Here is a 23965-nt window from a genome sequence, read left to right as displayed (position 1 = left end):
TTTAGTGGTCCCAGACTGCCCAATGAGCTCTGCGCAGCACTGGAAATCAGCACTGACTGTGTTCTTATGTAGATTTCTGCCCTTTAACACCATTCATAAAACCACAGCGGAGCCATGGTGCTCAGCCGCAGCTTTTGTGGGGTGCAGGCTTCTGAGACTCTGGCAGGTTCTCATAGCTGATATTGACCCTTGCTGGGCTTTCCCAGTACAGATCTCTGTATATTGGAGACAAGGCTCATTCAGAATTATACCAAGTGTAATTCTGAAAACGGCCAGTTAAATCCCCTTTCTATGCAGCCTTCAGCCACACCTTTACTGGCTTTACACAGTCTCCCTACACACCTTATTGCACAGTGTGTTTAATTTTATCTCCCACTGTTAATAGCATGTTTAAGTCTGCAACAGCCTCAAGTATATGATTAAACTTCAATTGACTTCTAAGTCAAACACACTGTGATGTAAAAATGAAATCCTTTTTTTTTGTGGAGGCTGTGTAAGTTACAGTCAAGGAAGGTGTGTTTACAGCTGCATAAACAAGATGACAATTCCTAAACAGCAGAGTTTATATAAACAACAAACAATTTAACAGTGAACATCGGGATGGCACCAGTATTCCAGCCTTCAAAACTATTTAAAAAGGATAAAAAAGAAATGTAATGTTGGTTTGTTATGACTGAATTATTCAGTCATTGGTCCTTCGGGGGTTAAACATTGTAAAACGATCAATTTCAGCCTACTAATCATAAACTGTGACCAACTCCACAATACACAATACATTATTTGGATGCTGTATTACAGTGAGATTTTACAAAGACCTTGTGCATTAGGCCTAGTAATTAGGTGTCAAATCTGGAAAACGCTAGAGCAGATCAAGAAAGTCCCCAGGGCTGCAGACTCTAGTGGATAAATGGCATATTATACAGTGAACTTCAAATTAATACTGGCAATACATTTAGAAAATTATCATCCAGAAGTTAACAGCAGATCATAACTAGGATTGTTTGCCTAAATGACTGTGATTTCTTTTTTTGTTTAACATATTATGCCAAATTTTCTGTGCTACCCATTATCGTGTGTATATACACCTGATTATATATATATATATTTCTCAATCATACATGGATAGAAACAAAAATTGTTGGGACTTTATAAATAATAATACATGGACTGTTTCTTAATGTTTCAATTCGAGTGGGTAGAAGACCCCAAATGTCTTATATCCTGCGCAATCTTACACAGACAACAGGTACACCAATAAATCAAGCACACAAGGTTTTGGCGTGACACATTATTTCAAGAAAAGGGGGCTTGGGGCACTAAGAAAAAAAATATTGCTTTCAATATTCAATGGACCTCATCATGAGTCAAGCCAACGTTTATGGACCTCATCATCGCCCCACCATCAGCGTAGATTTATACAGTATATATATATATTTTCATACCCATTTAAAATACACTGTTGCCTTAGCAACTAGCACATCACAATTTATTTATAGACTCTCTGAGCTGTGAAGAGCTATCTCAATGCTAATGTATTCAGTAAAACAAATGCTATCCTCTGGCAACAAGGTAGCTGTGGAGTAAGTATGGATGATAAAGGAAATAAAAATTACCCTAGCACCTAACAAATCTTAAATTTCATGTTTACAAGCCCCTTTGTTCACAAGATACTGGTGGGACGTTGTGTTGCTGTTTTAGAATGTATTTTGGCACAGACTGAGATAAGTAAAAGGCATTGTAATTTATGCTGTAAGTCATTTTCTTGGCCACAGAGTCACAGGATCTGCATTGTCTCTGACTCGGGCAGCTTTCCAGCTAATTGCTGGCCACTGGGACATTTTCTCATTCTCTAAAAATACATTTGTGTGATTCCACTTTAGTTCACGGACTCTACATCAATTTTATGGCTTCTGTAAGATTCTGCTTATGAAAGGTTAATGGAAAGTTTGGTCTTAAAATAAAATAAGGAGACCTAAAGGGTTTTTATATAAATCACACAATCCGGTCTTGTTTACCAATTGATTTTTTGCCTTTTTTTTTATGTCTTCGATTAAAATTGATGCCCAAACAAATAGACTAAAGTTGGGTGAAACGCTGAATTACTTCATAGAAAAAAACTGAAGTAAGTCTTTATTTTAAAATTTAAAGCCTCTAGATCAAAGGTATGTATGAAAACATGTCCCCTAGATATTGTTAGTCTGCCACTCTTTTCTCCCAGCCTCAAGCCAGCAGCGGATTATAGCAGCTGCGGTCCAAAAACATTTCAAGGAGCAAAGCAAACAACCCTGTTCTTTCACTATCAGATAAGATTTTGCAAGCATCCACAATAATATTAAAAAAACAAAACATGGAGAAATTTTTTTACCAATATGTTGAGCGCATGTGTCACAATATTCAGCGTACAGAGATTCAAAGCAATTGCAGCAGTATGGTCGGCCTTCCTTCATAATGTACCGTTGGCCACCCAGAACAGTTTCACACTCAAAGCAGCAAAAATGTTTCATATGCCAGTGTCTCCCCTCCGCTTCAGTGCATTCATCTGCAAAGATAATCTAAACGTGGAGAGGCAGAATTAACAACAACATATGGTTTGTTCTGAAAAAATTATCAGCATTTCCACACACTAAAACAAAGCCATGTTTTGCATTTAATAAAAAAAAAAATAATACAAAAAACAATGCATGCAACAAAAACTGTAATGAAGAACACCGGTCCCCAAGAGAAGAGAATGTTGGCTGTTTAATGTTCTGAGAATGTTATTAGTTAGGACTTCCATCCTTTCGAGGTGCACAAAGGTTTAAATAAATAATAATGGCTGAATACACCAAACTAAAGGCAACAATTATGAAAAGTTAAAAATAGAACAGCACATTTTAGGGCAAAAAAAAAAGTTAAAACTGGAACAGGTCCTCAATTTGTTTTTTGTGTTTTTGTGTTTTATTTTTTTTTCTTCTCTGCTATTTCAACATAAAATTTAGCAATTTCTTTGGCAATTCTCCCCAATTTATTAATTTCAGAGTATTTTACATAGTGTTGTCAAGAATTCAAAGTGACTTTCTAATTTTAGGACACAATTTCCAAATTGCTAAAGAGTTTCCAAGTTTGCTTTCAAGTTTGGATTTTTATTTTACATAAAATTTGTTACGCATTTTGAATCCCCAAAAAGCCACACTTCGGTGAATAATTCTGTTAGTGTTTTTCATGCAAGTATATACAATAAGCAATAAGCGTTAGTTAATGCAATTAAATTACAAGCCTGAAAAAAACAGGACTTCTGTGCTACATATATTACTCATTTATAGGATGCCAATGCTAATATGATTTATATATATATTTACACACATTTTAAATATTTTTTACTTTTTTTGCAAATTATACTGATGACTGAAATCTCCTGCATATACTTATTACCAACAGATTACATTATTTTTGGGTGACTTTAAATAGTCGGCATAGTATATTTTCCTTCCTTATTAGTACTCATCACTGTATGTGCTACCTTAAGAATTAATGTCTTATAATATGTTCCTGTATTGTCTTGCTATGCTTCTTTAAAAAAAAAAAAAAAAATTGGATTAATTTCCCAACTCAACACAATACAATTAATTCATCTTTAATGATCGTCTGCATTTCCAGTCTTCGAAAACAATGATTCAATTATCTAAAATTCATGTATCCCTCTAAATTTTCTGTTGGCTTCCCAGCTTAAAAATCTTCTGTGCTTAGATATATAACACCACAGGTCCCAAGTGTTTAAGATTAAACATGAGAAAAATGTATTCAATTTACACATTGCCTATACCATACCCTTCTTCTATCCTATCATGGAATATTTGCTTGGTGTGACTTTTTCTTGTTAGTTCTGTATATATAGGTGAGATATGGCCACGGCCATTTCTCAACAGGACATATATCAACCCAGAGAGCTTCCAGAATATTTGTGTTAACTGCAATCTCTGGGATTTCTCATAGCATGGCTGGGTTTCAACAACCAGGTCACCAATTATTAAACCTTCTTTTTTTTTTTTGCTGACTGTATAGGGAATGTGAGAATTTAGTTTATTGTTTGTAGTTTTAAAAATACCACGGCAATTATTTTTGTCAGGGTGGCTTTACTTTGCTCTGCAAGGCATGCTGATACTTCAGTCTACAAAGCCCTACATGATTTCGCCTAAATAACAGTGAAAAGTGACATACGTTTCCATCACTGTTAAATTAAACTAACATACATATACACACATATAATGGTGATCCATGTATTAATAATACTATGAGAAGTTCTAAAAGGTAGTTCCTAATTTAGACTGGCTAATCAGTCTCCAGAACATCGAAATGCTATTATTATTATCCCTTAATGCACACTTGACAATTATGGATCTTTTTATAGGACATGATTGTTATAGCTCGGGAGATGGTTAGCAATATTTTAATCTCCGATATATATCCTATATAGTTATACAAAGTCTGGTCTTCCTGATATCAGTAGCAACTGGTGCAACTACCACTAAGCTCAGGCAAATTGTGACTTGTATTTCGCTGAGCTGTACGAGGGCCTCTATTGTACCTATCAAACTGTGCATTTGAACATGTATTAATGGGCGGATCATATGTTGGTGTGTTTAGTAGCCTTTGGGCTAAAATTAGCCCTAGTTGGTGTGCCATGGAGTCCTACTCACTGCCTGTGAAGATCACGTTTAGAAGATTATGGTAACATTGGTTGCATGGTTGATGTAGATTGCACAGGCAGCTGGGTAAAGTATCCTGCAGCCCACATGCTCTGAATTGGCAGATGCAGATTGGCAGATGCTGTAAGAGTCATTGGGGGCACAGCTATTTGTGCTGCTGCCCTGTTCGTTCCGAAAGGTCACATTGCAGAAGATGAGTAACTTTAAAACCGGGCTAGCAGTGTTAGGGACAAAATGCTTAGCCCTGTATGTATAGTATAGCAAGAGTAAATACTGAAGTATTTAACGGGTCCCCATGGCTCAGTTTATGAATGTTTCCAGAACCCACAATGGCTCTACTTACCCAAATACTTGTTTTGTTTGTATGTATCTTTCTGTATTAAATAATACATGCTTTTTAATCTTGTCTTCCTTAGGAGTTGGAATGCCTACTCCTTGTGCAGTCTTGTATTTGATTATATCTGCCAGGCACGCTAGGATAGAATGTGTCATTTAAACAAATCCAGTTTTCTACTATATATGGCAACATTATCTGTTGGTTGATTGTGGTTTTGGTATGATGACTCTATAATCACCTGTTGGACACTGGCTCTATGTTGCAAAATGTATTATGTTTATATCATCATCTTCCTTCATATCTATTCAGTGCACTGTCCAAAGCAATGGCGGATCCAGAGCCTGATCTCGAGAGGGGCACTTTTTAAAGAAATAATCCAGGCACAATAACCACTACAGCTCAGTGTAGTAGTTATGGTGCCAGTAGTGCCAGGATCCCATCCCAAAGTAAGTAGTCAAGCAGTGACTAGCAGTGTGTGAATGGGGGGGGGGGGGGGGGGGGCAGTGTGTGTATGGGGGGAAGGAGGGTAAGCAGGCTTTTTAATATTATTTTTTTTAAATTAAATAAATATATTTATGTCCCCCCTCCCTTCTTATCTTTATTGAGGAGGAGGGGGGACATTTCTCCATCCCTGGTGGTCCCAGTGGTGGTGAGGTGAACTCTTGCCAGAAGCTCCAGGGCTAGAGTTCACTCTCGCGAGATTTGGAGCATTGCCATGGTAACTGCCGCAATGCTCCGTGCTCGCGAGAGTAGGACCCGGAGGAGCTGCAGGCTGAGTTCCCGGGTACTCTCTCCCTCCCTCCCCTGCCGGCTGCCAGCAATGATCTCTGATCTTCCTCCCGGGTCCGTGAAGGCACTTGGACAATTGTCCCGTTCCCCCCACCCCGGATCCGCCACGGCAAAGTGCTGTTAAAGGGACACTGTAGGCACCCAGACCACTTCATCTAATTAAAGTAGTCTGGGTGCTGTGACCCTTTAGCACTGTACATTGCAGCACTAAGTCTGCCCTCTATGTCTAACAGACAGCCACTAGAGGGCTTCCGGAATCCAAATCCGGAATTAAATAATGTTTTCCTATGGGGAGGTCTAATGCGCTCATGGCCATTGCCGCTCATGCACATTAGGTCTTCCCCACCAGGTGACGTCAGCAAGAGAGGAGGGTGGGCGGAGCCTGACTCAGCACCGAGGAACATCGGTGCTGGATTCAGGTAAGTGGCTGAAGGGGCCCGAGAGAGGGGGGGGGACCTAATAACTTAATACTGCTTTGTTTTCGGTAGGGGGCCCCGGGGGAGGGGGGACCTAATAACCCTAAATGGCGTTGTTTTCCTGGCACTATGGCATCCCTTTAACAAGACACAAATCACAGAAAATATATATTTTGTCTGCAGGGTGGTAAGGTATTAAATAGGTCCCAAGTGTGAAACATACAGGGTTTTTATTGCAAAACAGCATGTGGTATCTTTGTACTCATCACCAAGTAGCTATTTTTCAGCAACATCAAAAATTGACACCATGTTGGTTTGTTGAAAACACAGAATTATCACATTATCCGCGCTGTTCACAAAAGTGTGAATTTTCAGTGATTCAAAGTGAGCTGCAAATTTTAGGCCAGAAAAAAAAGTCTCCAAGTCTGTTATTATGGAATTTTCGACAATTCACACATTATTGAATTACCTTGTGAGTGCCCATATAGGCCAAAAGGTGGTTTAGTGAATCAAATGCAATAGAAAGTTTAATTTATGTTTGCACTTTACCTTTAATTGGAAATTGCTGCCATCTCAAAAACAAAATAAACAAAAATACAACAAACCCACCAATCTACTATTAGCCTAGAAAGATCGCACATAATACATACTAATGATATTCCTTACAGCAGTCATTCAAAAGACCTGTTTTGCTTTGTTCTTGCGACCTTGTTGTGACCTTCAATGCAGTCTTATAGTTGTCACAATACCTGATTAAGTGGACCATTAAGACTACAATCCATATTTAAATACATGAGGATGCCGCAGAGCATTTTCACTCTGTTTCTAGCTATGAAAATCCCCCGAGTGCAGCAGAGAGATGAATTGAGCAGCGTGATTCCTTTCTGCCGCAGGGAACTGGATTTAGTGCGATTAGGCTAATCTGTTCTTACCTCGTCACATGCTGAACATCGAGGTTTCAAGCACTCGGCGTGGTGTCTGCCACAGTAAATCTTTCCATCTTGGTAGAAGTAAATAAGATCAACTAGCAGCTCATTGCAAATGGTGCATACAAAGCACTGGGGATGCCAGCAGATGCCATGTCCTGCTCGCGATGCAAATACTGCAATGTCCCCTCCGTTGATCTGACCACCACACTATTGTTTAAAAATATGGAACATTTAGTTAGAGAAATAGAAAACATACATGCACCACAATATTAATCTTCTTCATTCTGACATTAAATGAACATTTGAGACAAAAATGTGAATGGGGTATTTTTTGTTAACTACCTATTTATCTGCACTAACAGGTCACAAAGGTGGACTCACAGGGGAACAACATTTAAAGATTGAGACTGTAGGCTGTACATTCTTTTATTTACCCAAACCAAACACAAACTTAGAGGAGTTCCTCTGGAGAAACTTGGCAATTAGCCCACCCCCTTACACCAAATCATGTGTGTGTGTCGTGGGTTAGAAGGAAATACATAAACTGGTAAGGGCCAGGTAAAAGGCTCCTATCTCTTCTCCCACTCCTTGGATCAGCGGTAGGCACCCTTCTGCACTCCAGATATTGTGGACTACATTTACCCTGATGTTTTGACAGCATTATGGCTGTAAGAGAATTATGGGTGATGTAGTTCATAACATCTGGAATTACAAAAGTAGTCTAATCCTCCTTAGATGGTGATGTGGCTAATAAAAGAGATGAGATTTATTGACACAACCACCACAGATCTCATGTTGAGCCTGCAGTGGCACCCTCAAAATTTTAATTATTGTAAATGTCCAAGCCAAGTTTCATCTGACAATTATAAACTTGGGAGTTAATGTAAAGGCGAGGAATGGTTAATGAATACAATGCCATACACATCTGGCTGACCTGGGTTCAGCTGGCATTTGTAGAACGTTCAAACATTTTATAAAATAAATATACTTCTATTTGTCAAAGAAAAATATCCAAATGGTAACAACCTGCATTTTCTAGTTTGGCCTCCAAACAAAGCATGGCTAGCTTTGGGTTTATAAATGTTCGATTTGCTCAGCACAAGCACAAAAATTGTAAAAATGCTTGTAATGCAAGAGGAGGAAAATGGGATATGGTGCTAAATGAAAAAACGAAAAAAAATCTAATTCCGTAGTGCAAGTGCTAGAGAAAGAGCAGGCATGAGTCAGTCAATTTTAATGGCAAACAAAATACTGTTGCTTAGAGACCTTCGCATGTTTTAGGAGATACATGACTGGTTCTCTTAACTCAGGGAGCCAATCAGTCTTCTCCAATTCAAAACAATTTAAATAATTATGAAAAATAAATTGTGGATTAAAGTCCCCCAAAAAAAGAGTAGAAAGGCTGTTTAAGGGCCCAGGTTGCAACAAACAATCTTAAAACGAAATAAATGTAAAAAAACACACTTTTTTTTTTAATACCTACCAAATACTTACCATCTTGATTAAATAACTTCTTACTTCTATATTCAAAAAAAATGGCAAATAAAATAAGAAAACATCACATCCTTCCAAATAGCGTCAGATAAAGATCCAATTCACCAAAAACTAGATTCAATTTGTTTTTGTAAAAACAGTGACACAAAACAATTTCATGTAGGTCCAGCGAGGGCTCCATGCAGACTGATCATTGAAGGTAGGATAACCCTTTCTAAAAGGCCTTCTCGTGCTTTAAATGTTCAGTAAGAGGACTGTGATTGTTTGGGTTGGGTATAATGCATAGCAGTTCACATTATTTTTACATTGGCTGTAAGGTGGAAAAATTATATTTATATATAATCTCCACCTTACAGCCAATGTGGTCAAGTAAGAGATGAAATCACTCTCCAAGTCTCTTCTGGTTTCTTTGGGGATCTCAAAAAACAACTTTTTTTTTTAATGTAGAGCCAATTGGATCTCTTACAGACATAGCATATACTGTTTATTTTACTTTCACTTTTAGAGCCACAGTGGAGAACAATTAGCTGAATTTGGTTAAAAACAACCAGCGTTGAGGTTCTTGTTCTCTACACAGAACCATTTTACAAACTGGTGTCACAGCAAAGTAAATCAAGCTGAATAGGTTTCTTTTACAAATGCATGTGCTTTAAAAAAAAAAAAAAATGAAAGAATAAAAGAAGTTCTGCCTGTCGGCTTCCAACAGACAAATGATCCCAGCTTTAAGTATGTCTTTTCACAGCTGTGTCTAGACAGTGCTGGTTTATGGGGTTTAATGCATTATATTAGATGTACTAATGGAATCTGCACTTGTGTCCAGAACAAATTGTCCAAGATTTGAATTAATTCCTGGAAATCTTAACAATGAAAAATGGATCAAAACTGTCTTTTAAACCTTACCTGCTCACAAATTGCTCCCGTCATTGTCACCGGAAAAGGTCTGACATTTCCTCGTCCCAAATTTTCTCTCTTTCGCTGGTTGCTAAAGAGTTTTAGCTCTCTCTTTTCCTCTTCATCTAATGAATTACAATACCGAACCTAAAAAAAAAAAAAAAAATACAAATTAGGCAATACATGCACTCTTTCTATTTGCTGATATTTTATAGAGACATTTATTGCCTCTACTCTCCAGGCTTATTCGGTGACTAATTCAAACACTTACTGTTGCAGTAAGTCTCAACTATTCTTTCTGCTAATAAAACAAATACATGTATGGAATTCTTCATAAAATTGAGGGGGCCTGCAATGGGTTCCCCTTGAAGAAAAAAGTAGGCACCCCAAGATCCTCTTGTAACCACCAAGCTACAAGCACCCATGGGTCAAGGAGCTATTGCATTCCCCTTTAGATTTTTACCAAACTGTCTCATAAAAACTCTCTTGGCACCCAAAGCCACCTGTACCACAGATGGTATGTCACAATGAATATGTTCAATAAATTTAAAAAAATGTAATGAACATGAATGGTTTTCTCACACGATGATAAGCTCTGAAATATAGCACATGAGAGTAAATGCCCATTCTGTCACCAAATGATCCAAAGTTGTCAATTGATGCATGCTCACGCAGTACAAATATATTAGATGGTTACATTCTTATTATGGTATCTAAGGCAGAGAGGGTAAGTTCTTGGTTCAACAAAACTTGGAGTGTTCCCTTCAATATGGTTGCAGCACATATTTCACCAGAGGTAGTGTAAAAATGCTTTAAGAAATTCTACATTGCTCTTGGCATCTCTTTATTTGTTAAAAATTCCCATGTCTTAAAGGTTACATTACATATGAGTCAAGGTTGTTTTTAAATCAAACGTTGTTTTGTTAAATGGACACTTTAAAATGAACTATTCTAATGACTGGATAAGGATACTGGCAAATCTTGGTCTGGCTCGGGCCGTAGTGACAAAAGATTATAAACAGTATTTAGCTATTAATCTTTGGTTAAGCTAATTTTGTCTAATAGGCTATTATCACTTGTAATTGAAAAGCAATATACCATAAAAGTTAATGGGAGAACCACTATTTTCAGAGTTTAACTCTAGAATTCAGTCCTAAGAGAATTGAATACGCTTCATTCATTGGGGAGAGCATGTTTTTATTACATTTGCAGGATGTTGGCGGTAATTAAAGGAGACACACATTTTGAAAGAACTTGCATTGAACAAAAATTCCATAAATATGCAGATTCCCAAATGGATATTTTCTTAAGGGAGAAATTTTAGACCATAGTAACCAAGCATAAAGCATAGTTGACTTCAAGAATTTTTCCAATTCAGGTATTTTGGCCTTAAATTGGAAATGCACTTTTAATTCTCACTTTAGTACATATACCAGTCAGTGTCTCAATGCAGTTTATAGGTACGAGTAGCAGTTAATCAAATTGAATGAGAATTGAGTAGATTTTCAGTGTCTGAGGATAAATGGGCAGGTTCTCAGAGTGGATGAGCTAGGGGAGAATGAATGGTCTTCTTGTGATTGTACAGGTTCTCGAAGTGAGAGAATCAACATATTATTTGGTTGCCCTGGCAGACTTCCAGGCCATTGTTCCCTATGTGAATGATTTTGGAAATTATATTTTAAAAGAAAACGTGTTGCATTTTCAATTCCTGAATCTCGTAATGCCCATTCCAGCTCTCTGTTGTACATCATGGTTAATTATTTTGAGATTACCTTAAATCGACTATCTGGAGTTTTGTTTGCATGTAGTTGAGGCTAATGGACTCTTGTCTGCGAATTAAATAAACCGACAGCTGTAGGTCAATTACTGTACATTCTAAAACCGACAACGTAATTGTAGAGGAAGCGCGTAAGAATTATTAAAGGACCATATGATTTGTTGGCTTTGAATATTAAAGTAACGGCACTAATAAACTCCTTTTACACATTTTTTTTAATTTATTCTCTCATTACAGGTACGACACGGCTCTCTGCCTAAAATACTAAAGATACTACATTAAAAGCCTAGCATCGGAATGCTGGAATATTAAACAGTTCATAGACACTGTGCTAAATATTGAATTATTAACAAGCCGTTGAATTGCTGCAGAGTACGTTCTTCCAACAGGTGGTCAAATGAACATTAACAGTAAAGATGCAAGCTGCCTTCAACTCTCAAAACACTATGTGCAAAATATTCACCAAATAAGAAGCACATCCAACGTGTTTACTCAGACTGGGGAACAAGTGATAGGCTGAGGCCACCAGCTGATCATCAGCACTTTTCTTATTGAAGCCTAGGACCATCAGTGAAGGAGCTGGGTAGAGCAGGCAGATGTCTTCTCAAGTTTGAATTTAAACCATTCTTAAAAATTGATTCATCTCTAAATGTAAGACGGCACCTGGAACCTTCACTGAGAAGTTGTTATGCCTCAAGTTTCCCTTTTAAGGTATCAAGACCCTACCATTCAATATCAAGACAGCCATTTTTTTTAAAAAAAATGTTTAATTATGGAGAAAAATACAGTTTTGTTTTGTTTTTCTTACACAACATGCTAACACTAGCCACCGTGGTCTGTCTGCACAATTTTCTCGATGTGGTGTGATTGGCAGAGCTGCAGAGCTGTGACCTCACAATGCCCCACCCACATGATCTGCCATATGAGCCAACGCTAGTGCTGCACACAGGGTCCTTTCTCTGTTTAATTTAAAAAAGCCTGCAGGGACAGGCTATAGACATCAAAACCACTACATTAAGCTATAGTGGTTCTGGTGACTATAGTGTCCCTTTAATGTGAGGTAAATTAGAGATTAGTGCCACTAATAATATACTGGATTGCCTATTTACCACAAGAGGATGATGATGGGCTCAGGTTGCAGTTTGGCTCCACTGGTCTGGTGTTAAAACAGGCTCTCTGGAGTCAGTGCTCACAAATATCAACGAACAGGAACCAGTTCCATTTTTTTGGGCCCCCCTATAGGGCCTGACCGTGAATATGCCTACAAGGCCTGCTGAAGAGCTCTCGCATGAGAAAAAGGCCCCATATTTGTTCTGCGCAGTGCAAACAAATGTAATAACATATTTGTGCTGTGTTTGCTTTTAATTTGTCTCTGGTGTCCAGAGGACAAAAGGGCCAAGAAAGTGTGTGTGTAGAGTGAGCTGTGGTGTGGTATTGTGTAAAAAAGTCAATTTCATTCATGTTTGCGGTCGAATATGTGAGGCTACGGGCTGTAGAGAGTGCATGTATAGGGGGCATAGTGTGTGTAGGGGATGTAGAGAGTGTGTGCGAGAAAAGGTGACGTAGTGTGTGTAGGGGGTGTAGAGAATGTAGTATGTGTTTGCTTACAAGGAATGTAGTGTGTTCATAGAAGATCCAGAGTTTGTATGTCAGGAATGTAGTGTGTGCATAGGGGATTCAGAGTGTATAAAGGGATCTAGTGTGTGTGTAAATTAGATGATTCAGAGTTGGGTAAGGAATCTAGCGTGTATCTGGAGCATAATGTGTGTAGTGGTGCAGTATGAGGGGTGATGTAGTTTATATATATATATATATGTGTTTGGAAGTATTGTATATGTGAGGGGTGCAGTGTGTATGTGTGAAGGGTGCAGCATGTGTGTGTGTAAGAGGGGTGCAGTGTGTGTGAGGGTGTACTGTGATCCTCAGAATTAGCATAGTAGTGATTATAGCCCTTATCCCTTTACACTAGTTGAGACTTAGTGAGGGTCAAATAAGCACTGATTTATTACCACAATACACACATATTGTTACCCTCCAGAAGGGGAGCAACTTAACACAATTTAATTATTTTCCGGGTCTACCAAATCTGCGCTGTTAACAGTTAAGGAGATGAATTCAGGCTAATGACATTTCCTCCTCTTTATACAAGGGTTCCAGGAAATTCAAGCCCCCAAAACTCCCTACACCAATGCAGTACCTTCACACCCTATACAATCCCAGGGTAGCTTGCTGAGTAGTCATGGCCCTCCTCTTATCCAGTACAGAGTACCATACAGTTTTTCATTGCTCCTGGTCAAATTTGAGGCACCCTAGGAGTCTGATGGAGTATAATGCTCTCCCCCCCCACTAAATGGTATTGACAGATGTCTCCTAAGGGCGCTGTGATTGGTTGCTGGTGGATCGAGCGGTTCGCGGTGGGAGGGGGGACCATGCTGCCAACACTGGTGGTCCTAGTGGTGAGTAAACTCTAGCCTGCAGGGCACTCTTGCGAGATCGGAGTGTTGCCGTGGTAACCGCGGCAACGCTCAGACCTTGCGAGAGGAACCCGGTAAGAGCTCCCCCGGGTCCTCTCTACCTCCCTCCCCAGCCAGTGGTCGTATGACTGTGCCTGTGGGCTGGTGAGGGAGATCTTTTGTTCCGGGCTGGTTACGTGTTGTAGAAGATGCAATAGGTGTTTGTTCGTATGGAATGTAGTGTATAGGGATACCAGTTTGTGTGTGTGTGTATAGGGGATGCATTGTGTGTTTCTGTGTGTGTGTGTGTAAGGGATGCATTGTGTGAATCTGTTTGTATGTGTAAGGGATGCAAGGTGTGTGTTTTTGTGTATATATATATATATATATATATATGTAATGTAATGGAGTGTGTGTGTGTCTGTAATGGGTGCATTGTGTTTCTCTGTGTGTGTAAGAGAAGCAGTGTGTGTGCAAGAGCTGCATTTTGTGTATGCATTGTGTATATGTAAGGGATGCATTGTGTGTTTCTGTGTGTGTAAGGGAAGCATGGTGTGTTTCTGTGTGAGTGTAGAATGCATTGTATGTTTTGGTGTGTCAGTGTGTGAGACCCTTAATGATCTCTTTCACTCCCCCCCATCCCCATTGTGGTCTCATCTCCTCTTCTCCCCCTGTCCCTTAGAGGTCTCCCCTCCTATCCCTTAGTGCTCTCCCCTCCTATCCCTTAGTGCTCTCCCCTGACCCCCCCCTGTCCAATAGTGCGGTCACATGCCCCCTGTCCCTTAGTGCACTCCCCTGCCCCCTATCCCTTAATGCTCTTCCCTGACCCCAGACCCAAAGTGCTCTTCCTCCCCCTTGTCCCATAGTCCTCTTCCTCCCCCCACCCATCTTTCCCATGGTGTTCTCTCCTCTTTCCTCCTCCTCCTCCCCCCAGTGTCCCTTAGTGCCATCCCTGCTCCCCAGTGTGCCTCCTACCTCTTTGTACCTCTCTCAGTGAGCACTTCCTATCAGTCCGGCCGGGTACAGGAAACAGATGGTCCTGTACCGCGGTCCGCGTTGCCCGCCCACGCTACACTGAGTGACTGGCAGGAGGAAGCACTGTGCGCTTCCCTGCCGGGTCACTCAAATCTTGCGCCCTCGGGCCGGTTCGCCCTAGGCGACTGCCTAAGCCGCCTATAGGACGCGCCAGCCCTGTGTGCAAGTCTTTGTCTTGATATTTGGTAGTCAGAATTAAGAATTACAGCTGCCTGATTGATAGCTCTGTGTTGCTGGTTAAAGCTGCAGCAATTTTAGTTATTCATTTGTAATTGAATCACTGTGGTTGTATCTAAGACACTCTCGGAGAGTAAGTGCAGGGTACTTTCTGTACCATCAACTTGTGATTGTTCTAGGATTACCTTTTTGATACAGACCTTTCGTTGTCATTTAGATCACTGAATAAAGGTAGATTTAAAATGAAGCACAGTAAGACAAAAAATAATGGGAAACACTAAGCATATGGCTTCAATAATATCCTATATATTTCAACTCAAAAATAAATTAACTTGTAGAAACGTTTTTCATTTTGAGGCTCAGTTGGAGATAATTTTATAAATAAAATGATCATATTTTATATTTTACTCGATCTGCTTTCTATAAATCTCAGCCAAGGTTTTGCAGGAGACTACATCAAATATTTATTCAGGTTTGTGGAATAAGTCCAATTTTTCAATATGCTCATCCAAAAACACACCGATCCAATTGTTATTTTCCATTATTATTTTCATCTTTGCCAGCGACGACTAAAAATGCATCAGCGTTGATGCTGGGGGAACTTAGAAAAGATGATTGAATTTTGCGAACGCAAACGTATGATCTGCTTTTCTTATAATACTTGTACTAAAATATTCACAGACGCATCGTAGGGATTTATGCTACTGTAACTATCCCACTGGAATTGTAACGTTATCTGCCACCAAGAGTTTGTGTTGACAGCGTCAAAGAGTTCTTACAATCATACAACACACTTTTTTTCTTCAAGCTATTTAAAAGGATATTGCAAGTGCTTTGGATATATGGATTTATTAAATTGAATTGACATATGTTGGCAACTTGCAACACTTAGATGTTGTAATCCCCAGTAAAAAAAAAAAAAAAAACCTTAACTGGTCTATTAAACTTGCTTATATTTATTGCCTTAAACTATACATTTTCTGCTTGTGATTTTTAATGTGTTTGATTACCTGCATTCTTGAGTTTTAATAATACCTTTGACTATACTGGACTCTGTGAATGCTTAAAAAAGAAAAACAAATCTTTACAAATCTGATAAATGGGGAGGTGACTACAAGTGACTTTCTAACTTAAAATGTATTATTATTAAAATATCCAGATATTAAAAAAACATGGGGAGGTGCCCTTTAGCCATAAATTTTTGTGTAACATTAATAGAAACGTCTCCTTAGAATGTTGGTTCTACAGTAATGTAAGGCGATAAACAAGCAGATAAACATAAAATATTATTTTAATAAAAATAAGAACAACACATGTTGTCAGTGGTCTAAAATCTGAAGCCACACACAGGCACCATTAAGGTTATGTACAAATAGGAATACCACTTCAAAGAACGGTCAGCAGAGCATTCCATTGGCTTTCATGGGGTCTGTGCCATTTTTAGAACGTTGACGATAAACACGTGCAATTTATAAATAACCCTAGTGTATATCATTTTCACCTTAAAGCCATACACGGAATTTCTTTTGCATTCAAGAGGTTAGATTACAACATGTTCCATAAACAAACAGATTCAATCTACAGAAAGAATAAACATTTCTAACATTCCATTTGGTCTTATTTGTGCACCTGTACGGTATCTATATAAAGTGTAACAAAACACTTGCAACCATTTTTTTTTTCTGTTGCACAATACAACATAGCACCATAGTACACCACTCCGCCAAGGGACAGAAATATGGAACAAAGTTTGTGGGTTTTTTTGTTTTGTTTTAAATCTGTTTTCAATTAAATTCTTACACTATAGTTGGATCGCTTTTCTAATTTAGTGAACAAGTTATTTTTTTAATTGGCAGTAATTTTCTACAGAACAGAATAGACTAGGGAACAATAAATCAAATAATGTAAATAAGCCTATGCGGCTACAGCAGTCACTCAGATCTGTCAATGTATGTCCTGCTGTTTGCAGTTTGAGTTTTGTACACATCTTACAAACCTCTAAGCTGCGGGATTTAGGGTATGTGTAGTTTCTTGAAAATCAAGAAAAAGGAGGTGGTGCTAATGCAGAAGTGCTTTTTGCATTTTGTCTGCATCTGACCATGCAGAGAAAAAAAAACCTCCACATCATTTCTGGGTGATACGTGCATTTTTTCATCCTAGATTTTAGAGTGTCCCTTTAAGTGTTATAATAATTGTGGTAAATTAAGAATACATCAGTAGTACATTGTACAATGTAATGGAACATTCTAATGTAGCAATATAAACGTGTCTTAATGCTAAAGTTTTACAACTATTTACCTTACTCGGCCCTGTTAATTAACCGAATTAAAGCATTTTGCTTACTTTATTGCCCCTCCTCAGTTGGCTGAAATACTGATGGTCATCAATATTGATGGTCTAGCCTTCCCAGCGGGAGGCAAGAGCCCATGTGTGACAATTGCTGCACTGCACCCATCAGCATCTCCTCCTAGAGATGGACTGACTCAATGCATCTCTATGGGGAGTGTTCAGCATGCAACATCTCAACCAGGAAGTCCCTCTAGTGACTGTGTGAGTGACAGACACTAGAGCTGACATTAGGCAGCATTGTATACACTGCCTTATCTCAGAAAAGTCAGTGTTTACACTGCTGAGCCTGCAAGGACAGGCTAGGTGCCAAATAATCCCTACATTAAGTTGCAGTGGTTCTAGTGCCATGAGCATTTCTTTAGGATGAGTGACAATAGCACCTTCTCAAAGAACAGATTAGACCCTGCTGGAATAGAACTTGTGGCAATGAGGCTTGACCACACATTACACTTAGCATGTTAAACACAGGCATTCTCTTATCATATCAGATGTATAATTAAATATCTGAGCATGCAGACCAGGGTTCCCAAAAGGTAGAGCTCACAGTATTCAAGATCTCTAATGTCCATGATGCTTTGCCAATGTAAAGACTGGCAACGCATAAAAGGGGCCATTAAATTCCACAATATCTGGAGATCTATCTTTTGGAAACCCTAGATGTAGACACTTACTTCATTGTCATGTGGAGGCAGTTGGTGTAGAAGTTGTTTTATTCTGGATTTTTCTCCAGGACTATTTACATAAGGGACTTTGTCATCAGGTAGACAGCTGTAGTACTGGTGAACCTAATGGTAGAAATACAAAACATACATTAAAATTCAACAAACAAAAAACCAAACAAACAAAAAAGACTTTTCCAGCAAGGCAGAGATCCAAAAAAAAAAAAAAATATAAAACAATAAATAAATTGCAAACCACTGAAAGGCTGTTTTCCCCTTAAAGCAGCCATTAAAACGGCTAATATATATATAGAAATATAAATATATATCACACAATAATTCTATTACAAATTTAAAAAAATGGAGAATAATTTAACATTTGATAACTCAAGTTTAAAAACCAATAACAATAAAACAAACCGTATTGTTATTCAATTTGTATCCAAGATTGCCACGAAAGGGGAGATTTATACAAGTGTTGCTAAGAGAAAGCTCTAAAATGAACAATCACCATGGATTCATCAGGAACATTCCAACGGTGTTTTATAGAAACCAGACCCACTTTCTTCTTATCCCTCTCAAATGGTTAAATATAAACTCAGGGTAAAACTGTGATCAAGGAAATACGTGATATAGAAAGTTATGAAATCTTTCATGAGCTCATAATCTCCCCCAAAAATATTCAGAAGTTTTTGATGTGTTTTCTTTCAATTTAAAGAAATTGTCAGCACCTGCCCTAGCAACAGCTGTTCTCATTAAACTTGGCAATGAAACTGTTGTCTATGTCTCCACCCACACTACATATCCAGAGAGCTCTCTGTAACAATTTGAACATATTTCATCACTTATCAACTGTGTTCAAAGGCTTGTTTGTAGTTTATTAAAAGTGGTTACATGAGAATTTACTTTAGCTGCTGATACATAGACTCTATCCCCTTCAACTACTTTAAACTCTGAGTCAATGTGTCTTTTGACATTGTCAAAATCCCAAAATGTATTCACTTTGATGTCTAACAGTGTATATTGAAAGGCTATCCTTACGTGGACCGTTTTGGAGAAGCATTGGCTCATATGTATGAAGAGCAATTGTGGGACATTTAGTTATCAATCAATATGAACGTTTGCAATAACAGTGGGGCATGAATTTATGTTAAAATATTCAGCATTACTTTTCAGTGTGAAGAGAAAATAATTGCTTGAAAACCTAAAGTGCCAGTAATCCTATCTTGTATTAAATGGCTTTTGTATGAAATCGCTCAATCTTACAAGACCAAATTTGTAAGCAGGGGTCAATGGATTAGCTTTTTTTTGCATTTTACTACTCAGCATGGGCACTCTGACCGTTCTGCAGCTATACACCCCATACACAGCAACCCACGATGCACTGTGTGTTCTGACACCATTCTATAATAGCCAGCATAAGGTTTTTTTTAGCAATTTGAGCTACAGTAGCTGCTATGTGTTATCGGGCCACACGGGTTACCCTTTGCTCCCCACGTGCATCAATAGGCCTTGGGTGCCTATGACCCTGATGCCAGTTCACCAGTTGTCCTTCCTTGTACAGCTTTTGCGGTGTACTAACCCCTTCATATCGAACACCCCACAAGACTTGCCGATTTGGAGATGCTCTGACCCAGTAGTCTAGCCATCACTATTTGGCCCTTGTCAAAGTCACTCGGCTATTTTCGCGTGCCCATTTTTCCTGCATCCAACTCTTGAAATTTAAGAACTGACTGTTTACTCGCTGCTTAATTTATCCCACCCATTGACAGGTGCCATTGTAACATTATCGTGTACTGTATATATTTTGAAGTACATGGATAGGCGCAATCCCCCTCCATTCGGTTCACAGATCAATTGAGACAAATTAACCAACAAAGGGAAAAAGAGGAGCAAGAAATTTATACATATCGGAATTCTGAATCACAAATCAAAACGAACGTGCTTGTCTATTGCATGGTTCATGATTCAGCTTGGAGTTCAAGAATTCCTACAATCACCCGATCTACCCAAATTTGGACACATTGCAATTTGTAATCCAAATGAAATCTCCGAGTCTAATTAATAAATGTGGTGGAATAGTGCTTTCCCAAAGCACCTGAACTATACATAAAAGGACCAAGGGAAGCCCAGTCCTCTTAAAAAAACATAGCTTTGTACTGCATAGTGAGCAAATTATTACAATATTTAGGTTTTTATTTTTTTGCATAGCATTTCATTTAACAGCTGCATCCACATGTAGAATTATTGTAGCATGGCTTCCTCAAATAGGATTTAAACAAATTAAAAGATAACAAATATCTGAGGAAATTGGAATTTAACAACTCTGTCTTTAAAGAGCTATCTGTATACTCAAAGAGAATTTAAAACCCAGAGTGCTTTTTAATGCTCTAGGCTATTTTTACATTATTTTTTTTATCTCTAGTCCTTTGAAGGCAGGTAGAAAGTGTAGGCCAGCTATATCAATATCATCTTCAAGTGCAGCGAACTGACGAGAGTCCCTGGGGCCCACTTGCAGATCAGTTTAAATAGGACATTGCAGCAGGGAAACATTGCAACAATGTAAAGTCTAAGAGAACCCACTGGAATATAAATTGTTACAGTACGACATTGTGTTCACGTTTAGACTGCTCCTCTCAATATTTAATCTAACTGATGTTTTCCTTACGTCAGAATGAGGCACCAGTACTTTTATCCCACATGTTTCCCAGTCATTTCTGCTCTTTTTCTGTCATAAAACCTGAAAGTGTTCTTTCACGTCCCACATTTATATTTACATATCCTTGAAATGATATGCATTTGTGAAGTTAAAACATTAAATGAAACGTAGAAATTCACACATCTTTACCCTGCATCTTAGCTCCTTGTTGATCATTGTTAAAGCAGGAAGACCGCAAATGAAAACCTTAATTGCACATAATCAACTGCTTCCCAAACACTAGACTACCACAAACTCTACACACCCAATAGTCAGCCACACTCCCCCCTGCCCCAGGGCCGGCTTAAGAGCCCATTGGGCCTGGTGCTGACAATTATGATGGGCCTAATTACAGAATCTTATTGACAGAAAAAACCATTATACCTCCTAATCATCATGTATCTGGTGGAGATGGTGCTGGAGGGAAACTCACATACCCTATGCTAATCTCTCGCTTTCACCTTTCAAGTAAATCCATACCCCCTAACAGCAGTGTCTGGTGAAGCAAGATTTCGGTGGACGAGGTAAAAGGGTGGGCCACTAATGTGAATGACATAACCAGACCTGCCCAAAAGGGACAAACATGGGCAAAAAGGGGGCGCGTGTCTGCACAAAGAATTAGTTGGTCAGCCTGGCGTGAAGCACCCTGAGCTTGGTATAAAAGTGTTTAATGATGCATTTGCTCTATGCTTTCTAAGGACTGTCCCCTAGCACTCGCTAGTCTACACCTCTCCTAACCTTCTTACTAGCAGGCAGAAGCTCCTGTCTGGGACAGAGAACAAATGTATGTAGTGAGTGTAGAAGAAAAGGAACATGTCACAGTGTTAGAGAGAATGAAGCAGCAAAGCATTTGCATAGTGCGCAAAGTCAGCTTTAACTTAACTAATTTCATTGTCTGTCAGTCCACACCAGTTTTGTTCCCCTATATCTCTCTTAAGTTTCCATACTTAAAGAAGAGCATGTGAAGAGTAGTAAAACAAAAAACACAAAAAGATTTTTACCTTTCCCTAATCACTTCCTGTGACGAAAGGGACCTCGCTACTAGGTTTAGAAGACTGTTCTGGCCCTTTAATTGGAATGGTCTGCTTAGTCCCTCCTCAATCTCTATATCAGTCCTTGCTAAACTTAAACCCCATGGCGATTTGACTGTGTTCGTGGGATCTGAGCGCTGTTCGGATATATTGAGCGCTCAGATCTCAGATGAATGTGGGGGTTCTGTTCAGTATGATAGGAATTATGTATTTTTGCTGTTGTTGTGAATAGAGAAATTTTCTGTATGGTGGAGATAATTGGCTTACCACACCCAAGCCATGCTTGCAGTCGGTCAAATAGGACTTCCATCTAACTTTTGAACCACTGGACCAATTTGTATGATTTGGACATATGTTTGTATTTGGAGTATGCGGATTCTGAAAATGTATACTTTTAAAGTTATGAATATTGTGTAAACCTGTGTATTTTCCTGCCTGTGATAATTACGTTAGCCCATTGTGTTCAGTAATTATATCACAGGCAGTGTTTTACTATATATATTATGTGTTCGATTGGTTGTTCTTCAAAACCCTGTGGGCGGTACTAGGTGTGTAAAATGTGCATAAAAGCAGAGTGTTTCATTAAAACTTCAGTTCTACTTCACCCTCAATTTGGAGTGTCGTCTCTTATTGGGGGGAATCTGCTACAAGGGATTGCTATGCTAGTCATACTCTCTTGCTATATACCTACTAAGCTCTTGTAAGAGCTTGTTTCTGTCTTGCTCTATGAAGGAGTCTACAGTGGGTATGGTGTCGGCTGGAGTGCTTGGAGCCCTCAGGAAGCACTAAGAGCATCCTTCAATGAAGGTACCCAGTCGAGGTGCCAGGTGATCCATTACACTTACTCTTTTTCTCTCTCTCAGGATCTGTTCTGCATTTCTTCCTGTCTGCTCTAGTTTTCTTTAAAACATAAGATAAACTAGGGACTATGTGTCTTATGGAGGTTTCTTACCCCTGACCATCTATGACCAGTGGAGGAGCAAAGTGCACTCCATTTTCTGTGGTCAGAGAAATTCTCACCTTTCCTCCGTGTTCTCGCAATGCCTCTTTTCCATATTCCCAAACGTCAGGAAAATTACTGAATTCGCCCTAACAGAATGAGAGCAGTTCGTCCATTCATGCTAGGACGAAATTCTGGACTTTAAGGTCGGTTCGAAATTTCATTCGAATGAATGACATTCCGATCCATGCTGCGGCTGGATCTTGCAGCTGCTTAGTAGATAGCTCCCTAATTCCCACGGTATTAGGGAGCTATCTACCAAAAGGCTGAATGACCAAGATTGATCTTTCAGCCAACTTTACTAATACTAAGTAAAGATTACTCAGCATTAGTAATTAATCTGCCCCTACTTGTTATATTGCAAGTAGGGGCATGTCTAGTAAACAGCCTGTGGCTGCTCACTGTTGTAAAAAAATAAATAAAAAATAAAATAACACACCCCACCCCAATAAATGGTCCCATAGTGGGGCATCTGTTATCTAGCTATGGGGGCTATTCAACTAAACAGGGACATAGGGTCCCCTTTGGCCCACACCCATGAGCGACAGGTGGGGGCTCTAAATGAAAATGTGGGGTGTCCTCCCCCACGGCCCCCACCCCTGAGCGGGTGGGGGCCGGGAAGGACTTAAATAGGTCCCCCTCCCCATTTTCAACTAGGGCCCCAACTAGGGCCCGGGATTTTAATCTCTCTAACGCTAATATGGGGGTCATATTGACCCCCATAGAGTAAGGGAGGACATGGGGGGCATAGGAAGTGGCGAGGAGCACAACTCCCTGCCGTTTCTATTTTAAATTTTTACAAGGAGGGAGTTGCCTGCTGGTATAAATCAATGGGCCTATTCCATAGGCATGGGCCTGGAGCTTCAGCTCCCTTAGCCCCTATGTTAATCCAGCCCTGACCCACCATATTCAACTTTTAGCCTCCTACACACACTCACAATCCCCCATCAAACACACACAACACTCAGAAAAACAGCAGGGCTCTAGAAAAGCTATGTATGAGGACCTCCAGCGTCACCGGAATCCCCATAGGAAAATATTGAATAATGCTTTCCTATGGGGAAATCCTAAAGAGAGTACGGCCATTGAAGCACATGCGCATTAGGTCTCCCCCATCGGCTGACGTTGGCGGGGAGGAGCGTGGGTGGAGCCTGATCCAGTGCCGAGGGACATCGGCGCTGGATTCAGGTTAGTGCTTGTAGGGGTTTTAATCCCTTCAGCGCCACGGGAGGTGGGGCCATCAGG

The 23965-nt window shown here is 39.4% G+C and overlaps 1 protein-coding gene across 3 annotated transcripts in view; it reads right to left on the bottom strand.

Annotated features, from left to right (window-relative positions):
• Nucleotides 1–23965, bottom strand: part of PRICKLE2 (prickle planar cell polarity protein 2) — a 300098-nt gene that overhangs the window by 26351 nt on the left and 249782 nt on the right. For all 3 annotated transcript variants that reach the window (XM_063426828.1, XM_063426831.1, XM_063426829.1), the window contains 4 exons: nucleotides 18004–18117; nucleotides 9551–9688; nucleotides 7160–7363; nucleotides 2366–2552 (listed from right to left, as the gene is read on the bottom strand). In XM_063426828.1, coding sequence (XP_063282898.1) covers nucleotides 2366–2552; nucleotides 7160–7363; nucleotides 9551–9688; nucleotides 18004–18117 — 643 coding nt within the window. The remainder of the gene's footprint in view (nucleotides 1–2365; nucleotides 2553–7159; nucleotides 7364–9550; nucleotides 9689–18003; nucleotides 18118–23965) is intronic.

This window comes from Pelobates fuscus, chromosome 7 (genome assembly GCF_036172605.1).
Source record: "Pelobates fuscus isolate aPelFus1 chromosome 7, aPelFus1.pri, whole genome shotgun sequence".
Classification (NCBI taxonomy): Eukaryota; Metazoa; Chordata; class Amphibia; order Anura; family Pelobatidae; genus Pelobates; species Pelobates fuscus.
This window is presented reverse-complemented; position numbering and strand designations above follow the sequence as displayed.